This window comes from Columba livia, chromosome 2 (assembly GCF_036013475.1).
Source record: "Columba livia isolate bColLiv1 breed racing homer chromosome 2, bColLiv1.pat.W.v2, whole genome shotgun sequence".
In the NCBI taxonomy this organism is placed as follows: domain Eukaryota; kingdom Metazoa; phylum Chordata; class Aves; order Columbiformes; family Columbidae; genus Columba; species Columba livia.
Window position 1 is genome coordinate 8,835,180 of NC_088603.1, and position 25,927 is coordinate 8,861,106.

Below are 25,927 nucleotides of genomic sequence, written 5' to 3' on the forward strand. Positions count from 1 at the left end.
CAAATTAATGCATTTGGGTGAAGTGGAGGAAAGGAATATGTTTAAAAATCCTGGCTTATTTGAAGGCCAAGTAGACTTACATTTGCCATGTGATATCACTCCCAAAAAGCTGAATGCCTGTTTGGATTGCCTGTTTCAAGGAACAGGTCACAGACATGTGGGAATGTCTCCTCTGTGTTGAACCGCTGGTTCTATGTGCTTTACTACCAAGGACATAGTTGAATATACATAAAAAATGATAGTGAAGATGAAGGGGAAACTGCTTAGTGAGACAAGATTAGAACTTGGGCTGGCTGATTAACCCAAGAGACAGAGCAATGTTTGGATGTAGATTTCAGTTGAGAAAACAGAAGTAACTTTATGGCAAAAGGGAAGAATTATGAGAAAATGCAACTAAGAATAGGGAGACTGGAACCAGCACTAAGGCGTTTGAGCTGATCATGTGATAGGTAGTTTTGCCTAGGGCTTAGAAAAGTCTATCTACTATATGGAGAAAAAAACAGTAGGGTGTTTTTTTTTTCCCAGCTGAACTGCTAAGAAAGATGGAAGAGAGAGTAAGGGGTGTCATCCTGATTCTTATTTGAACTCCTCCTCACATTGTTCTGACAAGAGTAGCACAGGAGGAAGCCTAATGTAAATGAAAGTCTGGCCCTAAGAGTCTCTGCTGAGAGCAGGTTCCTTCTGGTGTTTCAGCCCTTCAGTCCCATCTGCATAAAGAGACAAATACAATGATCAGACATATCAGAAACTCAAAGATTGGGATGTAAAGACTCTCAGGTTTTTATTTCAAATCATTTCATCTCTTCCCCTTGTGAGTGTCCTGACGTGCAGGAGGTTTGAATAAAGAAAATTACCTATCTAAACTACAATACATCCCAAATGAATGTGTATGCACACATGTGTAAAGAGAGTGAGGGAATGTTCAATTATCCTTTTACTTTAAAAAAAGTGTTAGGCCCTCATTTCAATGCAGTTGTCAGTCTTTCACATTATTTTTGTGAGAAAAACTTTTAAAAAAATGAAGTCTGCATAGAGAAAGTAAAACTATGTCTAAAAATTGAACTGGGCCAGTTAGACAGAAACTGGAATATGGATAAACAGCAGCAATGTCCTTAAATATTGCAGAAAGAACATAGCAATGCAGAGGTCAATGAGGGCATTAAGAGACATGAGCAGGGAATGACAGATGATGTTGTCATTGCAAGGAGCCTCCATGAATTCTTCGCCATAGGTATTAAGAGAAAAAGCTGAAGGTTACTTCAGAGACTAGAATACATTTTTCTGGGAGCAATACAAAATGCTAAAAGGTTTTATGATTATGCCAGAGCAGATAGGCAATTAGAGCTGTTAAAAGTTGACAAGGCACTGGGTCTGGATGAGTTGGGAGCTGAGATGGAAGCAGCAAGTGGAATTGAAAGCTTTGGCAGAAATTTTTTGATCCACCTCCAAGTATGGGGTGGTTCAAGGAGACTGGGGAAACTGGGAATAATGCCATTGGTGTGTATAAGCAATGCTCATGAAAAAATCCAGTATCAATGCAATTGTTTGGTAAGAATATAATTGATAAGGGAAAAATATGATAGAGGATGGTTTGCTTTGACTCAGGAAAAGGGAGTTCTTGGCTTATAAATTTACTTGAGTTTCTGAAATACATTATTGCACCAGAAGACAAATGTCAAGCAAAGTCTATAATTTATCTGACTTTCCTGAAAGCATAGCATGCAAAATATTGATCTACTTATTAAATGCACATTACCTCCTGAAAATGATTAAAAATTAGCTCAGGAAGAAGAACAAATAGCGTCAGTAACATTGGAGAGGGATAACAGAGAACTGGAGAGAAAACGCATTTTGTGCTATCTGCTAGCATTAAGTGGCCTCTTTCAGGTCCTTATGCAACATTTTTATTGTTTTGAGCATAAGACTTAAAGTATTGTAGTGGGAAAAGAGGGAAATCTTGTCTTTCTTTGTACCACAGCTCAGGTTCAGTAAGGGGCAGGACCATGACAAGCCATTCGAGACCTTCAGTCTGTATAAAATCTTTTGTCCACTGCTGACAGAGGCACAAGTCTATATTTGAAGGAGCTCATCTCTGTCTGGGCAGATGATGTGCCTTGTAAGTATTAATGATGGCAAGGTATATTGTTTCAAGCACAGCTGAATATGATTTCAGGAAATATTTAACAGAAGGTGAAGAATGCAGTATGATAGTTTTAACATTTCTCTCTGCATCGGGTTCTTTCCCCAGGGAGGATTCCTACACTTGTTTGGAGACGGGAGCCCCCAGTAGCAGCTGCAATGGGCAGCTGTCCATTCCTGTCCTCTGTGTGATGTTCTACTTGTCTCCTCACATTTCAAAGTGATAGAGGTCAGTGTTACACTGACCCTGGCACATCCCATGGCAGTAGGCATGGACTGGAGGGACAGCCTTTCTTTTCTCCCACTTTTGGCTATGTGGATTTCTTTCTCAGGGTGTTTTGTCTTCTTTTGTGGACAGAACAATTTGTGACAGGTTTCTTGCAGGTGAGATTTTTATTCAAAGCAGATGGAACTATAGTCAGACAGTGATGCTGTGGGATCTGTCCCATGGTGTAATGGGAGCACACTTTTCATGCATGCCTCCACTGCAGTTCTCTGTGTTACACTCTACCATGCCAGAATAGCCCTCTTGCAGTGACCCAGTAGGAATGCAAATAGGAATTGTAAATACTCACCACCTTCAGGGATCTGGCATTGTGGTAATCTCCTCCTCTAGCATAATCTTCGTAGCTGAACCACTGTTAATGTGTTTGCTATTCATTTGTTCTAGCATTTAAATAGTAATTATTAGTGGCATATTCTTTTGGGTGATTAGCCCAAAGCTGCAGTGGAGTAGTGTGACCTTGAGTTTTTCTATAGACAATGGAAATTAGTTGATAATGGACAACAATAATTGCTTGGATGACAGTGCACCTCTGGAACTACATCACCACAATACATCACTGAAGCCAGGAGCTTAGCAGGATTCAGAAAAAAAAAGAAAAAAAAAGAATTAACAAAATGCAAACAAGATGTTAAAATGCATAAAAAATGGAATGGAAGATAATACAGAGGCTAATTATAATGTAATTATATAAGTATAATTATATAAGTAAGCACTGTAGCTTCATTTGGAGCACTGCATGCAGGGCTGGGCTCAGAGGTAGCTGATGAGTATGTTTTGAGGCTTAAGCAAATCTAACACATAGGGAAATTGTTAAATATTGATGTTGCTTAGTTTTGGAAAAGAGACCACAGAGAGGATATCAGAGTGTGCCACAGAGCTTTTCAGGTGTCAACCTGTGGGCCAGATCTAGCCCATAAAAGGCAAGTGTCCTGCCAGGAATCAGCATCCCCAATTTTACCCCATGCATGAGGAGAATGAGAAATGGTGGATGAGGAGCTGAGGGCACAGCAGAGAGGGGAGTTGTGCCCACTGCCTGTCCCCACGGTGATGAGGAAGTGGGGTAGGCACTGATCTCTTGTCTATGGCGACCAATGATAGGGCTGGAGGGAATGGCAGGAAGATGTGCCAGGAGGGGTTTAGGTTGGACATTAGGAAAACATTCTTCACACAGAGGGTGGTGGAGCACTGGAACAGGCTTCTCAGGGAGGTGTCATGTCCCCAAGCCTGTCAGGATTCAGGAAGCTTTTGGACAATGCCCTCAGACACATGGTGTGAGTTGTGGGGCTGTCATCTGCAGGGACAGGAGTTGGACTCCATGATTCTTGTGAGTCCCTTCCAATTCAGGACATCATTCTGTGATTCTAAGAGGGATGCAGTAAATAGATCTGTGGCAAGGTTGGGGGATTGGATGGTCCTGGGTTAGGGGACTTGGGTGAATATTTGAGAGGTGCTGAGGCCTGAAGGAGCTGGGCAGAAATAGATGATGTCCTGTAAGAGGAAACAGTAGGTTGTTTAGCAACTAAAACTAAACAGTCATTCAGTAGTCAGGCAATAAGAGGTGTGTTTCTGTTTGGGGATGTACAAAATGACCTTAAGGCAGAAGAAAAGGATGTGTGAGGGGCATAGGGTCAAGGCACCTGAAAGTTTGGAGCCTTTTTGTCTCACAATAGAAGAATACAAAGGAAAGGGGTGGGACTAAACAGATTATCAGGACATCTTTTCCCCTTCTTCACATTCAGATGTACAAGTGGCCATGGTCTTTGTTGAACAGATACACAAGAAGCTGCAGGCAGGAAGAAACCAGGGTAGCAGAAACCAGAACAATAACATTTCCCCCCAAGACTCCTGTTAAACAGTTTTCCTTCTTACCCACTTCCCTCAAATATTTCCCTGTATCGCTTGAGGTTCTGCTGCAAGGCATGGTCTAGAGAAGGGAAACAAAAAGCTTCTGAACAAATAGAAAGCCTGACATTTCCAATGGTTGAATTCAAATTGAATACAAGGATGTTATTTTCATGTGTGAGCTTGTTGCCATGAGAAGGTGCCAAATAACGCATTCTTCCAAGTTTGGGAAGAATATGGAAACTTGTATCAAAACTAAGAATTCTGTTGTTCTGACTAACAGTAACACACTTCAGGAGTGATAATCAAACTGCATGGCTTAAGTCAGATTTTATGTATTAGAGATGAGGATAAAAGCTACAATGGAGGAACAGCATCCTTCTTCGTTATTTATGCTTTCTGAAATTATGCTTTCTTCATAATTAAATCACCCACTTGTACTATCTAGTCAGATCTTCTCTGTGCTCCTGTGTTTGGCTGAACAAAAAGCATTCACAATTATAAGCATGAGGATTAGAAATGTACAAAAAAAGCTTTTGGAAAGAACATTAATATCTCTTAACAACAGAAAATTTGTACCTTTAGGCAGGTTTGTGAAAATCTTTTTGCACTTTCCTCTGACTGATTCTGGCTGTCATACTAAGAGCTGTGTTAAACTGATTGTTGGTTTGATCCAATGTATTGTGTTTTCTGTTTTTTGTCTTGCCTGTTGATGTAAAGATATCCTTGATTCAGAAATGACTTTACCTGTATGGTGGCTGTACCTGTAGTGTCCAATTTTATTACATTATTTGGCAGATTGATGTGCTCATTCAATTTAGTATTCCTGTATCATAGATGACAATAGCAAAATTTACTAAGAAAACAGAAAAAGCCTTTAAGTTTTACATATTGAAAACCAGCTTAATTTCATTTTTTGCCAGGCGGTCTTCATGCTGAGGAGAAAATGTATAATTTCATTACCCTGTGTTAAAGGGTTATTTTTCCTTTAGAGTTTCTCCAGTAAAAGCAGCGTGAGCAAAATCTTGTTCATTTTTGATTATATTTTTTTCTTTCATGAAACTTGAAAATAGTAATATTTCTGTGATTTTTCCATTCCATGGTTTTATTGCTGGGACAGTATTGTTTCTGTTATGGTTTGTGAGCAGTACTTTGTGTCTGTTCTTAAACAGATCTGATGCATGAAATGATGATATTCCTGTGCTTTCTCAGGCTTGGCAGTTATTAGAGCTAAGTATTGCCAAGTTACTAAATGTTCGGGTGGACAAGCTGCTGTACTGTCAGATCTGAATGTTCAAGAAGTAATAATCTGTACCAAAAAGAAAAGAAAAAGACTATCAGCATATAAAATAAAGAAAAAGGGTATTGGTGTTTATAAAAAGGAATATATTTTGGGGCTTCTTTATCTCTCTTCTGGGTTTTGCACTTTTTGTGATAATAGAGTCAAGCTTTTCCTTTTCTTTAGGAAGGCCGGAAATTGTTTTCTTATTTTTAATGGAATTAGGGCTTCTCACATGCCTCACCGAGTGAGGAGTTCAAAGAAATCTCCACACATCATTCTTTCCTGAAGATATACTTCTACCTTCTAGCAGCCTCTCCAAATACGCCTGTCCGTACTATCCTGTATTGTAGACACTTTTCCTCTTTACAAATGTATTTTAATCCTGAGCAACAGGCTGATAGCTGAATTAAATCCTGCAAAAAAAAAAAAAAAGTCTGATGCTATTCCTTAGTTGCTGAATAACTTGTCATTAGGGGTTGCTGTGATTCAGGAAGAGCGGCACCACTTCACTCCAGAACTGACTGTGTTTCTGTAGTGAATAAAGTAATTATTGTCGGTTTGCCTTGTAAATGTTGAAAGGCATCTGCTGTTCCTCTGAAGTGAATGGTGAAATGGAAATTGATGCTGATAATAGACATAATTATAAAGAAAACTGCTGGAAAGACTCCTGATCTGCAAGGGAAAAGTGACATTTTAAGAGTTGTGATGTGGATCTAATGAGAATTGGTATTGCCCTTTAAACCATCATACTGAGGCTGGAATGATATGTCTGGTAAAGTTGCACCCATTATGTGACACTATATTGCAAAAAGTTCTTGTTATATTAAATGCCCATGATGGCACAATGGTTTAGGTTGGAAATTCTTCCTCCCTGTATTTAATTTTCAAACCTCTGGGTTTGGGCTTTTGTTTTTTTTTTTGAGCTGGTTGATTTTTTAATACAAAAGAGAAAGGAGTCAGAGACATTCCCTTTGAAAATTTTCCTGAGTTCAGTAGAGCTTTTATTGGTCAATCCATATCATCATCAGGGACCTGTAGGGCTGCAAAATATTAAGAAATATTAATATCTGGATTTGGTACAAAGTATCTGGCTTGACGCACCTGCAGGATCTAGTCTTACAAGCGATAATGTTGAATAGGAAGAGGATGACAACACGTTATTCTAGAAGATTCGTGCTACCTGGTAGTTTATGTGCCAGGTGTCTAGACTGAGGTCACAAAATATAAGCCTTTAAGTGAGAGACAGCTTTGTGCAAATGTCAGTGCCAAAAGAGTTGAGTTGAAAATAGCATTAAATAATTACCGTGAAATTAAAGAACTATTTTGAATTTGTAATTGAGTTTGATGCGTCATGATTGTGTTAGTGGCAGCAGTTCATGCCACATCCAACATTGTTATTGTAGAATCGATGTTTTCATTTAATGTTTTCTGGATCATTGTAATCTTCTGTGGTACTTAATTGAATAAAACAGAAGATTCACTTGGAATAGATGCAGATACCAAGTACTAAATTTCTTGGAGGAAGAATATTTTCACTTTGTTTAACCCAAAGCATCAGTTTATTTGCAAATGTAATTGATACTGGCTTGAAGAGCTTTCCTAGAGTACATTAAATGGGACAGCCATAACAACAGTATTAGATTTATGGCAGATGAGTGTAAATAGTGCAACATTAACTGTAATGGATCCTGGACTGTAAATATGCCATTGTGTCCCACTAAGTATGGATCAGGAGTCTTAGTTTTGATGACTCTTTAAATGTGCATTATACGAAAGAAAAAAACCCTGTACTTTGAATTACCTCTTGATACTTAGCCTTACAGAAATGTACATTTTAATGTTGAGCTGCAGGGTAAAACCCAGGTCCCAGCCCCCAGCAGGTGCTGCAAGCAGAAACACAACGTTAAATTCAGTAGAGGGTGCATCAAACCTCAAGTGCCAGTGGAGGACTGAGAGAGGCTGGAAACCTGTATAGGGAATTGCATATTTTAAATCCTTGCTCAATACAAAGGGAGATGTAGCATCAACAAAAGCTGTTGAATGATGATGTGAAGCACTCAAGCTTTTTCTGTCTAGGAAGGGTACTTTGAAACGATTTATAAAAGGATGGGGAGAGATTCAACACCGCACACACAGTCTTTTAACAGGCTCTCTCAGAAGTGAGCCCTGGAAAAAGAAATCTCTGTCCCATATGGACAGAGAAACTCACTAATAGTAAAACCTGTCTCTTTAGGAATCAGCAACAGTGTGCTGGGAAGATGGCAGGCAGAATATTCTTCTTGGGACTGTAAGTTATTTTCAGCAGGGTCTGCTGTTGCGTTGGAAACATCTCTAACCCAAAGCACAGTGAGCTCTGGGCTGTGCAGCTTCTGGGTGCTGCTGGACTACAAATAATTTAAAAAAGTTTATTTTTCATTTAGTTTCATTACAATGAATTCCTAATATGTTGACTGTATTGATTTCATGCAGCTATACTACAAGATTATTTTATGAATAGATGCTTTTTGGTTTTGACTTCAGCACACAAAAATGGATTTTCATTTATACTGTGTCTGCATTGCACTTCTCTGACTGTGTAAGGAGGCTTTAAAATTGATGTGCATTGCACTTACAGCCACTTATATCCACTTTACAGAGCCAGAGTAATGTCAAGGAGCTTTAGTGCCTCGGAGAAGGAGATGCATAGGATTTTGCCAGGATGGAAGCTCTATCAGTTTTTTAAAGCAATTAAGTATCTTTGATTATAGAAATTTAAAGCTCATTTACAGTGCAAAAATCTGATTAATATATTTAGTTTTGTGTCTCCCAGAAAAGCATTTGTCCCAGGTAAAATAGCTACCCCTTTTTCCTCTTGGAAAGAAGGTCAAAGTGGAGAGTCGTTCTGGTACCATGCTCCACAATGTGATGTGGGCTCTGCTCTTTTAGCAAAGGTCCACATGCATCATAAGGGTTTATTCTGCCATCTGTGTTTGTGTTAACTTCTGTTAACGTGTCATGCTCTTATTGGGGAGAGAATTAAATCTTTAAAAAACATTTCTCAAAGGGAACTGCTTGAATCCTCTAACTCTGTTGCTAAGGAATATATCTGTACCAAAGGAAATGATACTTATTTAACAATGAGATACAAAGAGCTCATTCTTATTACAAGTCATGCCATCCTAATGGTCCGGTTGATAAGAAGGCATTAAAATGTAATACTGGATGTACTATAAATGAATATTTATTTACCTCCCACAACTACCACATAGGTAAACCCACAATCTCAGGCTACTACCTCACTGGTGAGATGAGCTATTGAATGAGGTGTATGATCTTCTGCTATCAATACTATCTGTAGTGAAATCAGTTTGAATAAAACATCAAATGAAAGCATCCTTTCAAGACTATAATGGACTATTATGCTATTTTTGTAACTTTTAATCACATGCAGCCTGTCTCTGGCATCTATGAAGGGAAAAAGATGTTGAAAACAGATTCATGTGTTTTGGAAAACTTATCTCTTGACTTCATTTCTGGACATAATTAAAAGCTTGATCTATTGGCTAGAATTTTCCCATTACTTTGACTTTTCTTTGAGTACTGGAAGGGGCAAAGCGATCAGCTGAAGTGCTGCTGAACAATCCTGTCTGTTAAAGCTTTGTACAATAGTTTCCCTTTCATCCTGACCTCTGACTTACTGGCAGACATGAATGTGTATACTCTTCCCATCAATCTATTATGCCTTCTCCTTGTATTAATCCTTTCAGAGTAGCTGTTGCTTGTTCTGATATCACCAAAATACAACGTGAGGTAAAAAGTAGTTAACCAACAATTCAGTGCTCTGGATTGCTTTATAGGACCAATGGAATTGATTTTTTTTTTTTTTTTTTTTTTCTACTGGCCGACTTCTATTTCCACTATTTCAGACTCTAGCAGCTTAAGCCTCTATATGTCCCATTCTGCAGCCACTTTCCACACCAGCAGAAGTCTTGATCTATAGAGGAGAACAATAGAAATGAAAAGACTGCTGATTCTATGAATAAATATAAGCCCTAAGCTGCCTTATTATCCCTGAAAAATACGTCCAAAAGACTGTCTTAGGGTAATATTTGCAATAAAAGGCTGATAGTGTTCTCAGGTCTGATATAATTTGCCACTTCTTCTTTCAAGAGGTCTGATCTGCTCAACAGAGCATTCAGTGATGGGTGTTACAACTTCTTTTTCCAGTGTGAGTTCATGTATGAAGGTGAGACTTCATAAGCTTTCCAAATGCAACACATGGCAGCTGCAGACATTTCACAGACAGAGCTGGGCAATGTCCCAAGGCTTTCCAGAACACGTTATTTACTGCAAAGCCTGATCTGAGCACATGGTATTGATCTGCTATTGCCTCCTACTGCTGACATTTAGCTGATGTCCTTCTGCATCTCTTCTTCTAATGAGGCTGAAGGTTGAGATAACAGAAGGCTTTGCTGACAGCTGGAAGCAGGACTGGGCTCAGCTTTTGTCTCTTTGTGTAGGTAATCACCCATGCTACTTGTATCTGTGATATACATGTGATCCAATTTTCTTTAGGTATATATATATGATGGGCATATTACATATGTATAATTACACACAATTTGAGAGGTATATGAATGAGATGTGTTAGTTATTTGTGACAAGCATATAGTTCTGTCTGGTACACTTTGTCACACTCGAGCTTGAATTTCATACTTGAATGGTTTCTTCAGGAATATGTTTAGAAGAAAAAGGACACATTCTTGTGTAGCTTTTTGTTTAGCTCCTAAGACTTGTAAGAGTTGTGTAGCAACAAAATGGAACTTTCTGTTTGTCTCCAGGTATCTTAAGTTCCCTTCCTTGTGCTATTTTTCTAAACTAAAGGCAAACACAGATTTATTTATTTATTTATTAAATGGAAGACATGCTCATTTATTCATCTATAGGCTGCTTTGAAATGTTTGTGTCATTTTTCTTCCATTGTCTTCATAATATGGTAAAATGGAGAGGTCACAGATACTATGTCAAACAATAATATGGTGAAAACTGTGTTACTGGAGGCAAACTCACTTGTGAGTGCTATAGAAAGGAGGCATTAGTTGATTTGGGTTGTGTGGGGGAATGTATGATTATGTACATCACAGTAAGTATGTGTAATGTTTTGAGGAGGCTATAATGTACTTTCTCCATGTTCGCAAAAAACAGTGAAGCCCTGCGAACTGTAGTGGAACAATCTCAAATTCATATTAGGTCACTATGTGTAAACCAGAGGTCCTCAGTCCCTTAATGAACGCTACTCACCCCTCCTGGGACCGTTATGGCAGCAATTACATGTACCCAAATCACTGCCACTTCTTCGCCATTCCTCTGCCTGGCTGCTAGACCTCAAAAGAACAAACATTTCAGATGGGAAGACACAGGGAGTGCTCTTGAACCCCGTCAAGACACTTTTTTGTGCTCCCTGTACACTTTTGACATCCCACCTCTGCTACTGCTGCTCTTGTGCCGCTGGTAGTTGCAGCCTTCTAAAGTTTTGTTCTTGCTTCCAGAAGGGACAGATGAGGGCAAAGTTGAGGCTCTTTTTGTCGTTTCAAGTAGAGGTGTGAGGGCTTTAACACCTCCTCTGCTTGCGGCACATCAGGTGCTGTGCAAGCTGCCCTTGCTCCAGCTCTGCCTGAGTGCCTGAGGTGGCATTGCTGAATACCTGCTATGTCTCTGTAATTGTTTAATATTATCAATGTTAAATAAAGGATGTCTTATCCCCTTTTAGAGGGCTTATGCTGTGCTCAGAGCCCTACTGTTCTCCAGGAGGTTTCAGTAAGCTGTGTAGGATATATAGATCTTACGTGTCCCTTCTGCATCAATTATCTTGTGTTACAAGGAGATTAAGTAAATGGATGGGAACAGGAATTTGCCGCTACATTACTTGAATTACTTATGCTATTTAAGTTTGTATTCAGGCAGTTATGTATTGTATGTGTTTGCATTACTGCAGTAAGATTTCTACTTTCTTTACTGTGTCATCTGGTTTCAAGTGAGTTGGGAATCTAGTTTGGTGCAGTATTCTCAGAATTGAAGAGTACCTCACCAAGGCAGTTAAAGCAAAGATATGCTGCTAGCACACTTTTTCAAAACACTTCTCATCTGCTGAAAATGAAACCCCTCAAAGATGCTCCAAGTAGCATATCAAAACTGCTGGTCAGTTTCGAAAAATTAAAGCAAAGCATTGGTCTGGTTTCTGTTTGCTTCATCACAAGGAAAACAGACTATTGAGATTCTACCAGTAATATGTCAACTCTCTTTATCTCTTTCACAAAACTTGAGGCACAGAGGGGGAAAGTGACTGAAGTGACATAAATCTGTGCACTATTTGTTTCATGCAACAAGGGAGGTTGAGTTATGCCCAGATGCTGTTTTCTGCTTCTTCCTTATGCCTTCAAAGAGTTGAGTACAGGAATATGAAGATATTTTGATTTTGCCTTCTTGATAAACAAATACATGAACCAGACAGGCGGAGCCTTGGATCCCTTTGTGCCACTTTTAGAGAAGACAAGTGTATGCAGTGTTTTCATTGTTCAGGTTCTTGAAAAGGCTATTTTGGGCTGGTGGAAAGCTTAACTACCACAGAGCAAGTAGAAGTGCAGCAACATATGTTTACCATAACAGATTTCTTCCTAAGAGTTCTAGAAATACTTGACAAAAACCACAGCAGTACACAAACACTTCACAGCCCCACCAGTAACTGAGGGCAGTGACCACCACAATTCCAGTAAGCACTTTGGGGAGGCAGGAAACTCCAGTGTAAATACTGGTGGAGGTGGCAGAGCTGACAGCTTTGCCCCTCTTGGTGTTGTTTTGGAACGTTTATGAGAAGTTATCATGATGCTACTGTGGTGTTCAATGGGTCACTGCTCATCAGAGTCCCATGGTCTCACCCTTGCTACAGTTGGTCACAGTCCCAAGGAGATCCTCTCCATTGTGTAAAGCTGGGCTCAGCCCTGCCCAGCCTACAGAATATGATGCAGCCACCTGTCAGGTTTTACCTGCAGAAACTAAAGACATATACCTGCATAATTTGTGAGACTTCATCATTTGTGGTGGTGTAACTTCTACTGAAATACGGTATCGCTAAGATAGGTGTGTGTTACGTGCATCTAGCTGCTTTAAGTGTCAGTATTTTGCATAACCTCAGTATTGAAAGTGTGCGGATCATGTTGTAAGTTCAAGTATTTTTTTCTTTTTTTTTTTTTTTTTTTTTTAAGCTGATATAAAAGTAAATGAAAGAATAACAACCATTGCAATGAAAAGTGTACTTCATAAAACAAATGCTTAAAAAGCCACTTGCTCCAGCTGTGGCTTTTATGTATGAGGATCTCTCAGGCAATTGCGTGTGCTTACATAAGAAGTCTTTCACAACATTTACATTTAAACCAGGCATCATCTTATATGCAGATCATTTATTCATCCTATAAATCACTGTTACACCTAAAAATGAAGATGAGGCTCTCCCTTTTCCAAGCAGTAGGCTGCTAAATAGCCTAGTATTTTTGCTGCTGTTTTGAAGATGATGATTCTCTGACAGTAATTTGGGAGGGAGGATATTTTGTTATTTCTGTTTTCTTGTTGCTGGTGGTCTCTTTTACATTTTCTGACCTGGATATTTGAGTTATTGTGGCTATTCTGTAGAAGATATATATAAATAAAGAGAAAAAAAGCAGTCAGCAAATAAATAAGTCCTTCTATTTCTAAAACAACAGTCAGAAAGAGCCCATACTGAATCAATGAGGAAGGAATTCAGATGCTACCCAGAAATAACCAGAGAGAAGGGAGAAAAATGTCAGTGAAGATTGATCCCTGAGATCGCAGGGAGCAGAAATAGTAAGCCTGACTGTGAGGAGGCAAACTTTGAAAGACCAATTTGGAGGCGATTCACAGCTGGCACTGAAGTTGGGGCCTCAGAAGTCTCTCTTACACAGATAAACAAGCAAGAAAGAGGCATCTGCTGCATTACATCTGCCAAGATCAGGCCAGTAGGAACAGGCAGAGGGGAAGGAAAAAGCCAGCGGTACGGTCTGTATTCCTTGCAGGAATAACGTAGTGCCAAATGACTATGGCACTGCTAATCATGTGCCTTTGAGGTGGAAATGATGTATTAAAATACATATGCAGACTCAAAAACCAGCCCCACAGTGGATTAAAAGTAATGATTTGAAAAATATAATCCACTTGAAAAGGAAAGTCTGACTGTGAGTACACATCCTTGATCTTTGGGGTAAGCAAACCAAAGTGGATACATAATCCAGAAGTGATAAGGGCACAAGTACCTGCTGTGTTCCCCAGTGTCAAGCTCCAATTTAGGCAGGGAACTGCTATGCAAAACAGCTCTGAGCTGTGCAAATGCAAGCAGACTTCTTCACAGATTGCATCCCAGTGGTGTCTCATTTGTTTACCCTGAACTGTGGGGTCCTGGAACTTGGAGAAGCAGTGAGAAATGGGAAGCAGCAAAATATAGTGCTTCAAATAAAAGTATTATAGTCACTTTAAACCACCTTCTCATGCTCAAGTTGAAAAAAAAATGGCAACTTAGTGAGGCTTCAGTAATGCACAGATAATAGCAACACCATGGGCCTGTTATAGAGATCCACAGGTTGTTCTTGCGATCCCCAGTGTCTTTCTGTCCTCTGCTGCACGTTTTTGCTCAGATAATAGTTCTCAAGCTTGTAGGAACATTTTGAAGTGTAGCCCCTGTAGGAGCAGATATTCATGTGAATAACTAACTAATGGCATTGACTAAATAAACTGGATTTGATCTGTTAAATGAAAATACCACACCAAATCGCTTTCTTAATGATCTGGGTCATGGGTAACGGAAATGTGACATATTTTTATCTGTAACTATATTAATTATCTATTATTGCCTCTAGCATGTTCAGAGAACCTTTGAAAGCTGGAAAATCATCCATCTGAGGCGATCACCAAGCTACAGAGGTCCTCAGTGTGGCCTCTGAAAGTTTATCTGGACATAGAGAATCTTCCATGAATAACCCTTGGCAGAAGCAACATGTTGGAGACAACTGGAGAGGGGCAACAGTAGCAGGGCTGGTGCAAGATGAAACTAATTAATATGCATTCTTAAAGGCTAAAGCTTTTCCCCCTTGATAAAAAGAAATAATTTTGGGATGCCCTTTGACAAGCTGAGAAATCTAGCCAAAAGACAGGGATTACTTTAGAAGAAGGTTAAGTGTTTTTGTGGTCTTCTAATAGAAATCAAGGTTGGGAATCGGTTCTAGGGCTGGTGTGTGAGCAATAGAGGTCTTCTGCAGCCTTTGTGGGAATAGGGCTGATGTCAGCTGATCTATCATCTAAGTGTTTCCAGTTCAGACTAGGGATATTGCTGTGCAATAACATGATATTACTGTTGTCACATTCTTGGAGAGGGGCAGGGTACAAACTGTGATTCCAGAACAAAACAAAATTAAATTCTCCCTCTTCAAAGCTTATGCAGATGAGCACAGAACAGAGACCTCCAGAAGGAACAGCCAGGATGTCTGGCTGCTTTTGCAGTATCCAAAGGCATAAACTCCCGTAAGAAGACTTTATAACCCTGCAATCCTGATGGTTTTACAGCTCTTTGTTCTGCTCTGGCATCTTCTATATGAGGAGCGCTTGACGTCAAGAAGGATCTGCAAGTGGAACACAGATCCCCCTGACTCAGTGCATCTGGGTCACAGAAGCCCAGAATGAAGAGGGCCTGTGCCTTTTGTATAGATAGGATGTTGATACTGGGGCTAACGAGAGTGAATTGGTCACCAGCATGCCTTGGCACATCTGCAGGACCATGGTGCTACTCTGAACAGCCTACTTTGTACAGACCCTTCCCTCTTGTTCCTCACTCTTCAAAGTTCTCAAGGAATGTTGGAAAGGTGGGGCAATAGGCCAGCTGCAAATGTATTAAATCAGCCTTGGAGATTAAACAGATTTATGTCTTTGATAGTATGCCACTAGTGTTAGAAGAGCATGGGTCAGGTAGACCTTCTTCTCAGGTAGCTGCTGCAGGAGCTATCAGCCTTATGTCCCCACCATGCTGTCTCCTCTGCTGGAAAGCAGCACTGATGTGAGCTGAGCACTGTTCCGCTTGGCATCCTGTGGGCCTGTTTTCATCCAAGCTACATCAGTCACCTTTCAAATGACTGAATTCTAAAATCCATGGCTACAACATTTTCACAAGCTCATCTCACCCTTCCTATTGTGGATGCCTATGCTGGTAGAGTTTATTTCTCTTTCTGAGTTATCTTACTAACGTCTGCTACCTCCGTAACACTGTATTCTGAAAGCTGTTGCCCTTAGGAGTTTTCCTTTGTAAGTAGCTACATTTATCCAGTCCTAAAATTACATTGGGCTTTTTGAAGGCAACTGTGAGGCTGAGGTTGTCCCCAGTGAAAATGAGTTTGACAACCCTACCTACATGGAGAAGCAGATCAAGAATGACCTTAGTAAACTGATCTGCTTAGAAATGTTTGGGAGCAATAACAAGCTGCTTCTTTCCCTAGCATGCATTGCTGTAATGCACGGTTATAAACAATGGTTATTGTGCTTTAGCTCGTAAGAGTACATAGCTCTTCATGGTGATGACTTGTAAAGGTTTTAGTCCACCTTGTCCTCCAGAGGCTTTGCATAGTTATTTTCCACTTGCAAAGATCTTGGAGCATGAGGGAGCTTTGTGGTGGTGGTAGAGATGCTCTCCAAGAACTCCAAGGAGTGTTTTGAGAGCGATCCTAGAGTACAATCCTGGTTCCTGCCACTCTCAGGAGAATGAAACACTTCCCTTCTAACGTGAAAGGCTCTAAGGCATGTGTGACTAATTTGTTACAAGGTAATTAAAAATTATCTGTCTGGCTGCAGTGCTGCATGATTTTGTTGAAACAAGCACTCTGGGTGAAGATGAGTGAGAAGCTGAGAGCAGTTCCTTTAACCCATCACTGGTTCCTCTCCTGAAGGGAGGGAAATAGTGGTCTGTTGTGCCATGGTGCCTGAGGAGCTAACTGATGTCAAGTGTGGGGATGCCATTCATGTGGTTACAGCTGGCATTTTGAACATCTGTCTTGGTTAACAGGGAGAGTTGTCTGTGCTCATAGTGGTGCTCCTGAGCTGTCCCAGTGGTGGCATGGCATGAAATACATGGATTAATGGAGGATGCTCATGACGGAAATGCAGCTTGTGTGGCAGGGAGCAAGCCTGGAGAAAGAACCTATGTGTAGCCCAGGAGGCCAGTGGAGATGAACCTGTTGCAAATGATGAGCAGTAAGGGATGAACAACCTGGCAGGGAGGAACAATGTGCTGCTTGTATCCCTGTGATGAGCTGGGATGCTGTGGGGTGAGATGGATGAGAAGGCCATATTCCCAGGGTCCTTATCTGCCAGTGCCTCCTGCAATGGCCTAAATGGAACTGTCTGTTCCTTCTGCCTGGGCAGCTGCTGGGGTATGCAGATCCTGATTCCTGTTCTGTGATAGGGATGTATTAATCTTTCATAAGTGATGACTCAGCCAAGCAATAACGTTGGTACCCTAACATAGCACAGGGTCAGGATGGATGGCCTCAGCCCTGCTAATAGGTGAGCAGATTACTCTGTGCCTCTTAGTAATGAGTTAGTATTTCTGAATGGCAATGGCCACTGCTTCCCCCTCTAGCATCTCCCCAGGAGGTGCTTGGCAACCTCTGAACCCTTTGGATCAAGGAAGGATGGTGGCAGAGAGCTGGAGAACGTGACTGTCCCCTGCTTCCATGTCCTTCCAGCAGTGAGCAGCAGCTCATGGCCCTCTGAGGGGATGGAATCCCCCTCCCAGGTCAGGGTTGACAGAAAGGTAGAGAGATTAAGTCATTTCAATAACATCAGAGTAACTGTGCCAAAACACTGGGATGTGCAGTGAGAACAGTCAGCATCCTACTGCACCTCTGTGATGAGGCTAAGCCATATGCATTTGCATAGTTAACTGCTGGACTAATTAGAACAATTAACTTCTTATGTATCCAACAACAATCTTATCGGATAAAATCTGCATTGTAAGGAAGAGGGGCCATTGCCAGAGCTAGTGAAAACTGTGTCTTAAATTGTTAACTGTGAAAGAATTAAATGCACATGCAGAGGACATACAAGGATGAACAGACAGGTAGGAATACACTTATTTTCAATAACAATGCAGTTAAGTTCAGTGATTGACAGTGTAAGTACTGGGGTCTTAGGTACAGAGTGAATGGTCTGTGTAGTGAGAGGGATCTGTTTTGCAGAAATTTCCAGGATATACTGTAAGAAAGTATAAAACAAACAAAAACCTGAAACAAAACAAAATACAGTTCTGTTTAGTTTGAATTCCTCTTGGGAAGAAAACCAGCAAAACTGTGGAATAAAGTGAGCTTTCATTCTTACCCATAACAGGTAGAAAAATAGACCAAGTCAACTGTAAAAGTCAAACTGATCCACTTATACAAGACCTTGAAAGCAATTCTGTTCTCATGGCTGGGGAAAAATGTATGAGCAAGAATGACCTCACTGTAAACATCTACAAAATATTGTGATTAAAACTACTGGGACTAAAGAGAAGAAATTGCAATGTAAGTTAGGACTGTGTCATAGCGTAACACAGCAAGAGGTTGACATAGGCTGGTAGATTTAAATGTAAATTATTGCTTGTTAGAGAGGTGCTATTCACTGGGTTGTTTTTTTTTTTTTTTTTTTTAATGAACCATTGCCTGAATCCTGGTGCCTGGGACCAGGCAAAATTGTCTGTTTTCCTACCAGCACAATTACATGTTGCAGATCTTTTACATTGTAGTTTCTATGAACTGGTATGATATGTAATGATGAAAATACAAAAATACTTAGAAAGTCTTAGTGGTGACTAGTAGATGATCTATAGGAAAACTCTGTTTACTCTTAATCTGCTCCTGAACCAAGGATCAAATTCATCCCTGGTGTAAGGAGAAATTGTCTCAGGTGGAGTTGTGCTCTTGGCGAATGTAACCTTGTATAATAAACCTTTGCTGTAAAACTGAGGATCAAATGGGGCATAATCATTTCCTTGTCAGATAAATATTCTTGATATTCCCTTTCCTTAGCTGGTTATCTGCAGACTCAGCAGAGATCCCAGTATCACGCGAGTGAGAAAACATTTAGCTTTTCTACAGTGCTATGGCACAGAGATGAGCTCTGGGTTCCATCCAGCCCAGTACATTGGGTGCACTGGGAAGGAGGTGAGGAGGTGAAAAGCAGCAACATGGCAGTTCCGTGTTGCCTGATGTTGAGGTGAGCTAATGCTTGCATTATTCCCCAGAAAATATTGAACCACCTTCATTCTGCTTCAAGTTTTGCCCATCTGTGTAAGGTCCCCTGAGGGTTACTGGACAGTGGTACTTGCTTTATTCCTCATGCTCGGGCACACCCCATGTCACTCCATGCTGACAGCAAAGCGGGTGAGCAGGCAAGGAAGGCTTGTTTGACAGCTCTGCTGTGTTGGAGAGTTCTCCCTGATGGCAGGGAGTCCATGGGGAGCGAGCTACAATAGCATGGAGCGGAGCAGGCAGCGCTGGCTGGTGTGTCACCCTGCAATGTGACCTACATGGCAGCCGCGAGTTTGCAGGAGGCAGCAAGGATAACTGTAATGTAAAGTGGTCCCCGTCACATCAGAGACATGTAGAGGGCCAGTGGGAGGCTGGAGGCATGTTTTACCCTGGTGAGCATGCCACCATTTGGCAATGAGGCAAGCAGCTCCCCGAGGAGCACTGATGCTGTCTGCTCCTGTCAGTGGGAACCTGCTTTTCTAGAAGTGCACACAGCATCCTCCAAAATTGCCCTAGCAGCAGGTCAGAGGCTGCCCTTGGCATAGCCTTCCTTCACAGCCAGGGACTGCCAGGGCATTAAAACATCCGCAAGTTGGGAAAAGAAACAAGCGCATCTACCAGAAACTCCACATCAGCAGGACCCCCATCGCCAGCAGTGTGGGGGGATGCGAGATTTAATTCACCAGCACCGGGTGCCTGTGGCCCCTTCCCCCTGGCTGCGGGAGGGGAGAGGACTGCCGAGCTCCGGCTCTGCACATCGCCAGCGAAGCTGCACATTGTGCTGCGAGGTGCATGCGCAACGCGCGGAGCTGCCGCCGCGGAGGTGGGGAGCGAGGACCACATCGCTGCCTCCCGGCTCTGAGCTGCCAGTTGCTGGTTGCCAAGCAGTTATCATTGTTTCTGTGACGATTGCAGAGGCTGTTGCTAATTGAAGAAGCCCCCACAGCATCCTTCTCTCTGCTCCTGCTCCTGCTTTTATTTTAGAGGCTCAAGGGAGAAGACAGCTAGACCAGTGTTTTTTGTTGTGTTTTTTATTTTTTATGTTGCATTTTTATTTACTTCTTTCTGTGGGGCTGGGAGATTTCTCAGAGGGTGATTAAGTGATGGACTAGTTACTCATCCTTATAGCTTTAGTCTTTGTGTGTGTGTGTGTGTGAGTGTGTGTGTGAACACACACAGACGATCTTACACACACACACTGTAAAATCCTGTTTGCCACTGCAGTGGGCACAAATAGGTGAGCATGACTACAGCCAAGGAGCAAAATGCATCAGGGAAACAAGCCCAACAACAAGAACAGGTAATGCTTATTTTCCTCAATTTTGAACAAATACAGATTTGCATTGTATAGCTCTGTGTTTCTTGTATGATTATTATTATTTTTAATCTTCTTGATGTGCATTCCTAAAATTGTCAACTGAGTTACCAGTCAGTGGCAGGAGGAAAGTACTCTGTAGCTGGGTTCAAGGTCTGTGTGTGCACGCTGGTGGGGGGGAAGCTGAAATTGTGCTATTTTTAACAGCCTGTACCTCTTTCTGAAGGCTGTAGAGGTTTGTTCTGTAACTTGTTCCTTACGTGGGGGGTGGAGGGGGGCATGATGTTGGGACGGAGGCCCCTTCTCACTGGAGGAAGGGGGCAAAGCTTTTTAACAGCCCCTCTGCAGATGGATATAAAATTGCAGAAGAGGGTTTCAGCTTCTTACTTTGTCATGCAGTTTCAGAGATATGGTTTTTTGTCTGACATTTTCTTGGAGGGACACTTGAGAGCACAGCATGTGCTCAGGCTGTGTGTGTACCAGCAGGGATGGGGGGGTGGGGGCAGGGAAAAAGCAGCTGTGAGTAGGTATAACTCCCATTGACTTTGGGGAAAATTGCCGTGCTCACACCATAGCTGAACTTGGTTCCTTTTCTTTCTCTTGGTAGATGCTGTGTATGTTTCTATAGAGGCAGAAAGTTAAAAACTTAATCTTCTCTGTCATCCCGTTTTTTTTTAGAGGGTATTCCTATCTGTCTGCACTTACCAGGACAGAATGAAGTCAAAACTTTCCCTGTCAGAAAAGCAGCAGGGTGCAAAAAAAAGGGGTCATACCCTCAGCTGTAAAGGATAGGCATAGTTAAGAAGTGGTGGCATAAGGGAAACTCTGGTTCGACCTCTGAGCTCCAGCTGAGGATGGCAAAGGCTTATGGGCAGATCAGCAGCTCCATCCTCCTCCTCGGCACCAGCCTCCCCTCCCCATGCCTGGGGGAACCGCCGAGGAGCCAGTACACTCCAGTTCTTCAATTTTCATCGTTTCCTTAAGACATTGGAAGTTCACTGCTTTAATCTTCGGTTAAGGCAGCACAGGAGGATAATTTAAACAGATCTCTCAGGGCACAAATTAATTCTTAAAATAGTTCTTCCTGGCTTGATAGGCTGAGAGCCTTGCATGTTGGGTTTTTTTTGTTTGTTTTGGTTTGGGTTTTTTCTTGGTGCTTTGTTTTAGGAAACTGGGGAAGGGAAAAGCATGGGAAGACACTAGGAACCACAAGTAGCATCATATAATCTGCATTTTCAGGGTGACGTTTTACTAATGGCCAAAGCAGGCTCAACGTTTAAGTGAAAACAAGAAGAAAACAACTTTGAGACTAAGGGTAAAGATGTTGTGCCTTCATCTAACCTTACATCTGTCAGGCTTCTCTGCCCATTGCTTTTGGAATATGCATTTTTGTCACTGTTTGCTGCAGATTAAAATTAGTCTAGCTGTGTTTCAGGGAGGCAGGGCTGTATGAGTGCCTTTCTGGACAGAGAGGGCTGTGGGGCTGTCCCCTCCTCCTTCTTAAAGCTGTGAAAAAGTGTCAGGTTTTCTAAGGCAAGAAGCGTAAGTCAGTTTCCTTTCATAAAGGGGCAGTGATTTTGTTTCAGGTAGTATCACCTGCCTAATGCCATTTTGCTTCTAGTGTGCCATGTCTTTGCTACTTCTTTCTTCCCATATGAATTATAAAATGCCTAAAATAGGTCTTTAGTGTTATGCAGAGTCTTGATTGAATATATTCTATAACTGATTGAGTTGCAATTATACCTGTATGGTATGCTTAAATATTCTGAAAGTACATGCTCTCTCAGCTCTGCCTTAGCGTGAGCATGAAATAGAAATATCAGGCATATATAAATACCAATGATATTGATGAATATTAATGTTTGAGTCTGTAAGCAACTTGGCTTATTCCCATAATTTTTTTGTTTGTTTGTTTTCACAATACACTATTAGTAAAATGGCTTAGCAGTGGGGGGCCGAATCCAGTCTGCGCCCATTGATTTGAGTGCACTTGTATCTTTTAACACCAATGTGGATCTGAACCCTTATTTTATTTAAAACAGCTCATAACTGAAAAAAAAAAAAAAAAAAAAGACTCTATTCAAATTCTATTTCCAGCTGAAATTCTATTTCCAGGCTTGGGCGTATCACGAATTGCTGAGTTTTTTTTTCTTGCTTAAAACTAATCAGGAATCCTAAAATTGTAGCTGGGAGACAATTGAACAATTGAAGGCAAAGCGCTAGTCTGTCTGTAGAGAACCAAGTCTTTTTCAGAAGCAGCTGCTGCTGTCGTAAGAGATTGTGACTGTCCCTTTTCTGTATTCCTTGCTGTGACATCCCCTGGATCCAGAGGCAGGCAAGTGACACAGTTGGCTTAAGTCTATGCCGTGTCCTACCATGCTAACCCAAACAGAAGCTGAGCACAAAAAGACACTGCAGGAACAGGGTGGGGAAAGTTTGAAAATATCTGCAGAAGCTTTGCAGGCATACATTTAAAAATCTAATTCAGACCCATCTGTCTGTATGCAAATAAAAGCATGTTCTGTCTTGAGATTTACAAAAATTATAATAATTAGAAAATGATTGGGATGCAGAGATAAGCAATGCACTGCCTTACCTGTTTGAAGCCAGGCAATAAGCATCCCTTTCTTCCCTTTGTAATCAAAAATATTTCTCTACACTTTCTTTCTGATAAGCAACGTTGCCCACCTCTGTGCTGGTTAAACTGTTCAGAATTTTAATAATTTATCTCCTTACTGATCTGTTTCGTGGGTCTGAACTTTAAGTCTTTTGGGCATCCTGTACAGAAAACATTCTGTAAGTGTTATGTTACACTGTCTCTTATGGTCAAATTGTGATTGCTTGATCAAGATGTAAGTTGAAAGTGGTTGCCTCTGTACATGTTGGTGCTTTTTACACAGCTCTGTTTTCTTGTTCAGATGGCTGGAGTTGGATACTGTGCAATGTGCAATGATTACAGTTGGCTTTTTGCTAGACCCCAATGCTCAGAAGTCCATAGAAAAGCCTACAGACGCTAGTAGGCTTGGGATCTGGCTCAAGAGGACTAGTGAATCTTGTTCACTGTCTTGGGGATTATTAGCTGGTTGTGTGAATACACCATTAAAATCATTTTTCCAGTAAAAAAAGGAGAAGAAAATAACAACAGGTCAAGTACTGGGTCAATGTGCTTTGGTAATTTACACCAGCTGAAGATCTTTGTCTTTTAACATGAACGTGTACATTTGTTATCTTAGTTTAGCCCAATTCTTGATACTTTTAATAGCTTTTAGGAATGCAATTAGTTCTACAGTCATACATAAAAATAAGGAAAATAAGGAGGCTATTTTTTTTTAAATTAAAATGTAGTAATAGACATAATGCTAAAATGAGACTTTTAAGTATTTTAAAAAATGAGTCAGCATATCAAGGATAACAGGATCACAGATTCTCAAAGAACACCTTTTATAAAACATATTTAAAGGGTTGATTGGTTAATTGGGTACTTGAACACAGAATAAACGCTTGTTCCGATTTCTTTTGCTGTATAAAGAACTGTCATGGGCTTACAGTGAATGAGAGCCTGCTCCAAAATGTATGCATGTCCTAGACAAGGTTGTTAATGATAATTTGCGTGCAGCTCCATGTAAAAGACCAAAAATTAAGTAAGGAGATGAAATAGCTTGAGGGCTGCTTTGTACTGAAGGGGGCTCTGTGAAGGAATGGAGTCAGATCAATAGAACAGTTCTGCCTGTTAGCTGTTGTTAAGGTAGTGAATTTTGAATTTTATAGAACAGATGGAATTCCAAATAATAGGTGTCTTCAAGTGGGGAGACAACATGTTTAACTTGTAAAACCTAGGCCATACTCAGTAATAAAAAGATGGAATGATAAATATTTCATGCTTCTGTGTTCCCCTGCCACTCTGTACTTCACAGAAATAGCCCATAGTATGTTGAAGAGTGAGTACAGTTGGAGTATCTAATATACTATGCTAAAATGTGCCTCTATTTGAGTAAATTTATCTAAATAAAAAAAAAAAAGGGTGCGCTTACTGTGCGTTTTGTGGTATTCTGGTAATTCTGGGATTCCTGTAGCAAACGGTGTCAATCCCCATTTGCCCTGATGTATTCCTTCGAGGTGATAACTATCCTCAGCCATTGTGAGCTGAGTCCTATGCTGTTACTTCATTTCCAGAGTAAAATAAACTAGAAAATATGGGTGTGCTTACATTGGGAAACAGTGTGGACCCACCCCATGAGGGTGAGACAGATGATATCAAGGTCCCAAATGCACATTTTGGACAGGGGGGTTAGTTCAAGCTTGTTGCAGACAGATGTGAATGTCTATTAGTGGTTGAACAGCATCTTCTCATTTAGCTTCATACAAACAGAAGCCAGTTTCTGTGCTCTGAGGCCACTATAGAATGTGAGTTAGAGCATGGTAGATGGGTACAACCAAGAGATTTGGTCAGCAGTGTAGTTCTGAATTGAACAAAAACACCAGGTGTGCCCCATGTCTTTGACAGGGTTTGGGGGATGTAGTTAAATAAATATAACTTCATCTGAGCTATGCTTCTGTATCTGAAGATATTCTTACATGTTCAGTTTTTTTGTTTTTTTTTTTTTTTCCCTGTGAGGTGTGACTTAAAATCACTCCAGATCTGCTCTGTTCACCTGAGTGCTGTTGAGCAAATCATCATCCCCAGGTGTCAAATGTCTCAGTTAGTTCAACATGCCGTATCTAGGAATAGTCTTCATTCTCTGTGACACTATAGCATCTCTACATCATGTGAGCACTATAAATTGGCTCCAAAGAGCACAGGATCCCCTCACATTGTAAACAAGCTGTAGTGTAGCAGGTCATAGAGTTGTGAGTTTTATCTGTCAAAATAGGGAAGGAACTTTATCCTTTTATTTGTCAGTACCATCCCTGGTGTATTCTAGACCATAAAGAGCCACTACTGAATCTTATGTTTACTCAGCAAGTTTTGAGATAGCACATTGTAACTTTATGTTCAGAAGCAGACAGAGCTTTGAATGTGTTACAGGAAAGACCTGATTTGCCATTAGCTGGCACATTCAGACTCCCCACTGCAGCACCCTGTGGCATAAAATCCATGCAGAGGAATTGAGGAGCACCAAGACATACTTCTGTGGTATCCAGATTCAACCGGGGACTGAAAGGAGCTTGGCCTGGAGATGTTGAACAGGTGGGAGTGAGTCTCCCAGGAGATGAGCTAATTTAGTGCATTATCTTGGTGACTTGTGACAGCAGAGCTCCTGAGTTCTTGGCTGGGGTTGAAAACTCTCATATCCTAAAGGTGAGTCCCTGCTTGTGAGAATCTCTCATTCTTGCTGACTTGCTGTGGTATCCTGGCTGTGATTGTTACACCTGTGCACAAAACAGGGAGGAAGATAAAAGGAAGGTATGGAAGGTATCTGACAAAGAAAAGTGAAAGAGGAGAAACCTGACTCTGAAATGCATAGAAAACTCTTTTTTTAAAAATTTTAATGGAATTGTTTAATGCTAGTTGTTTAAGTGCACTTTTTTTTTTTTTAATAAAAATAACAACTGGATAACAACTCTGTAAATTGCAAATCTTATTGTGAACCTAACACAGGCTCTTTCCAAGAAGTCATAGAGAACATTTGTGTTTCATTCTGTTAATGGTACCTGATCTATTTCTCAAGAGATTAAATTTCTGTAATAGTGCTCCTGAGAACACTGTATTCAAAAACACAAAATTGCATCAAACTGGCAGTCTATTC

General features: G+C 40.8%; 1 protein-coding gene across 6 annotated transcripts in view; it reads left to right on the forward strand.

The window, feature by feature from the left end:
• DPP6 (dipeptidyl peptidase like 6) overlaps positions 1 to 25,927 on the forward strand; it is a 558,611-nt gene that overhangs the window by 280,666 nt on the left and 252,018 nt on the right. The window contains exon 1 of one of the 6 annotated variants that reach the window (XM_013372185.3): positions 19,210 to 20,165. The exons of the other annotated variants lie outside the window; for them this stretch is intronic. Coding sequence (XP_013227639.1) covers positions 20,109 to 20,165 — 57 coding nt within the window. The 5' untranslated portion in view covers positions 19,210 to 20,108. Of the gene's footprint in view, positions 1 to 19,209; positions 20,166 to 25,927 lie in introns of those variants that run through there. 6 annotated transcript variants of the gene reach the window in all.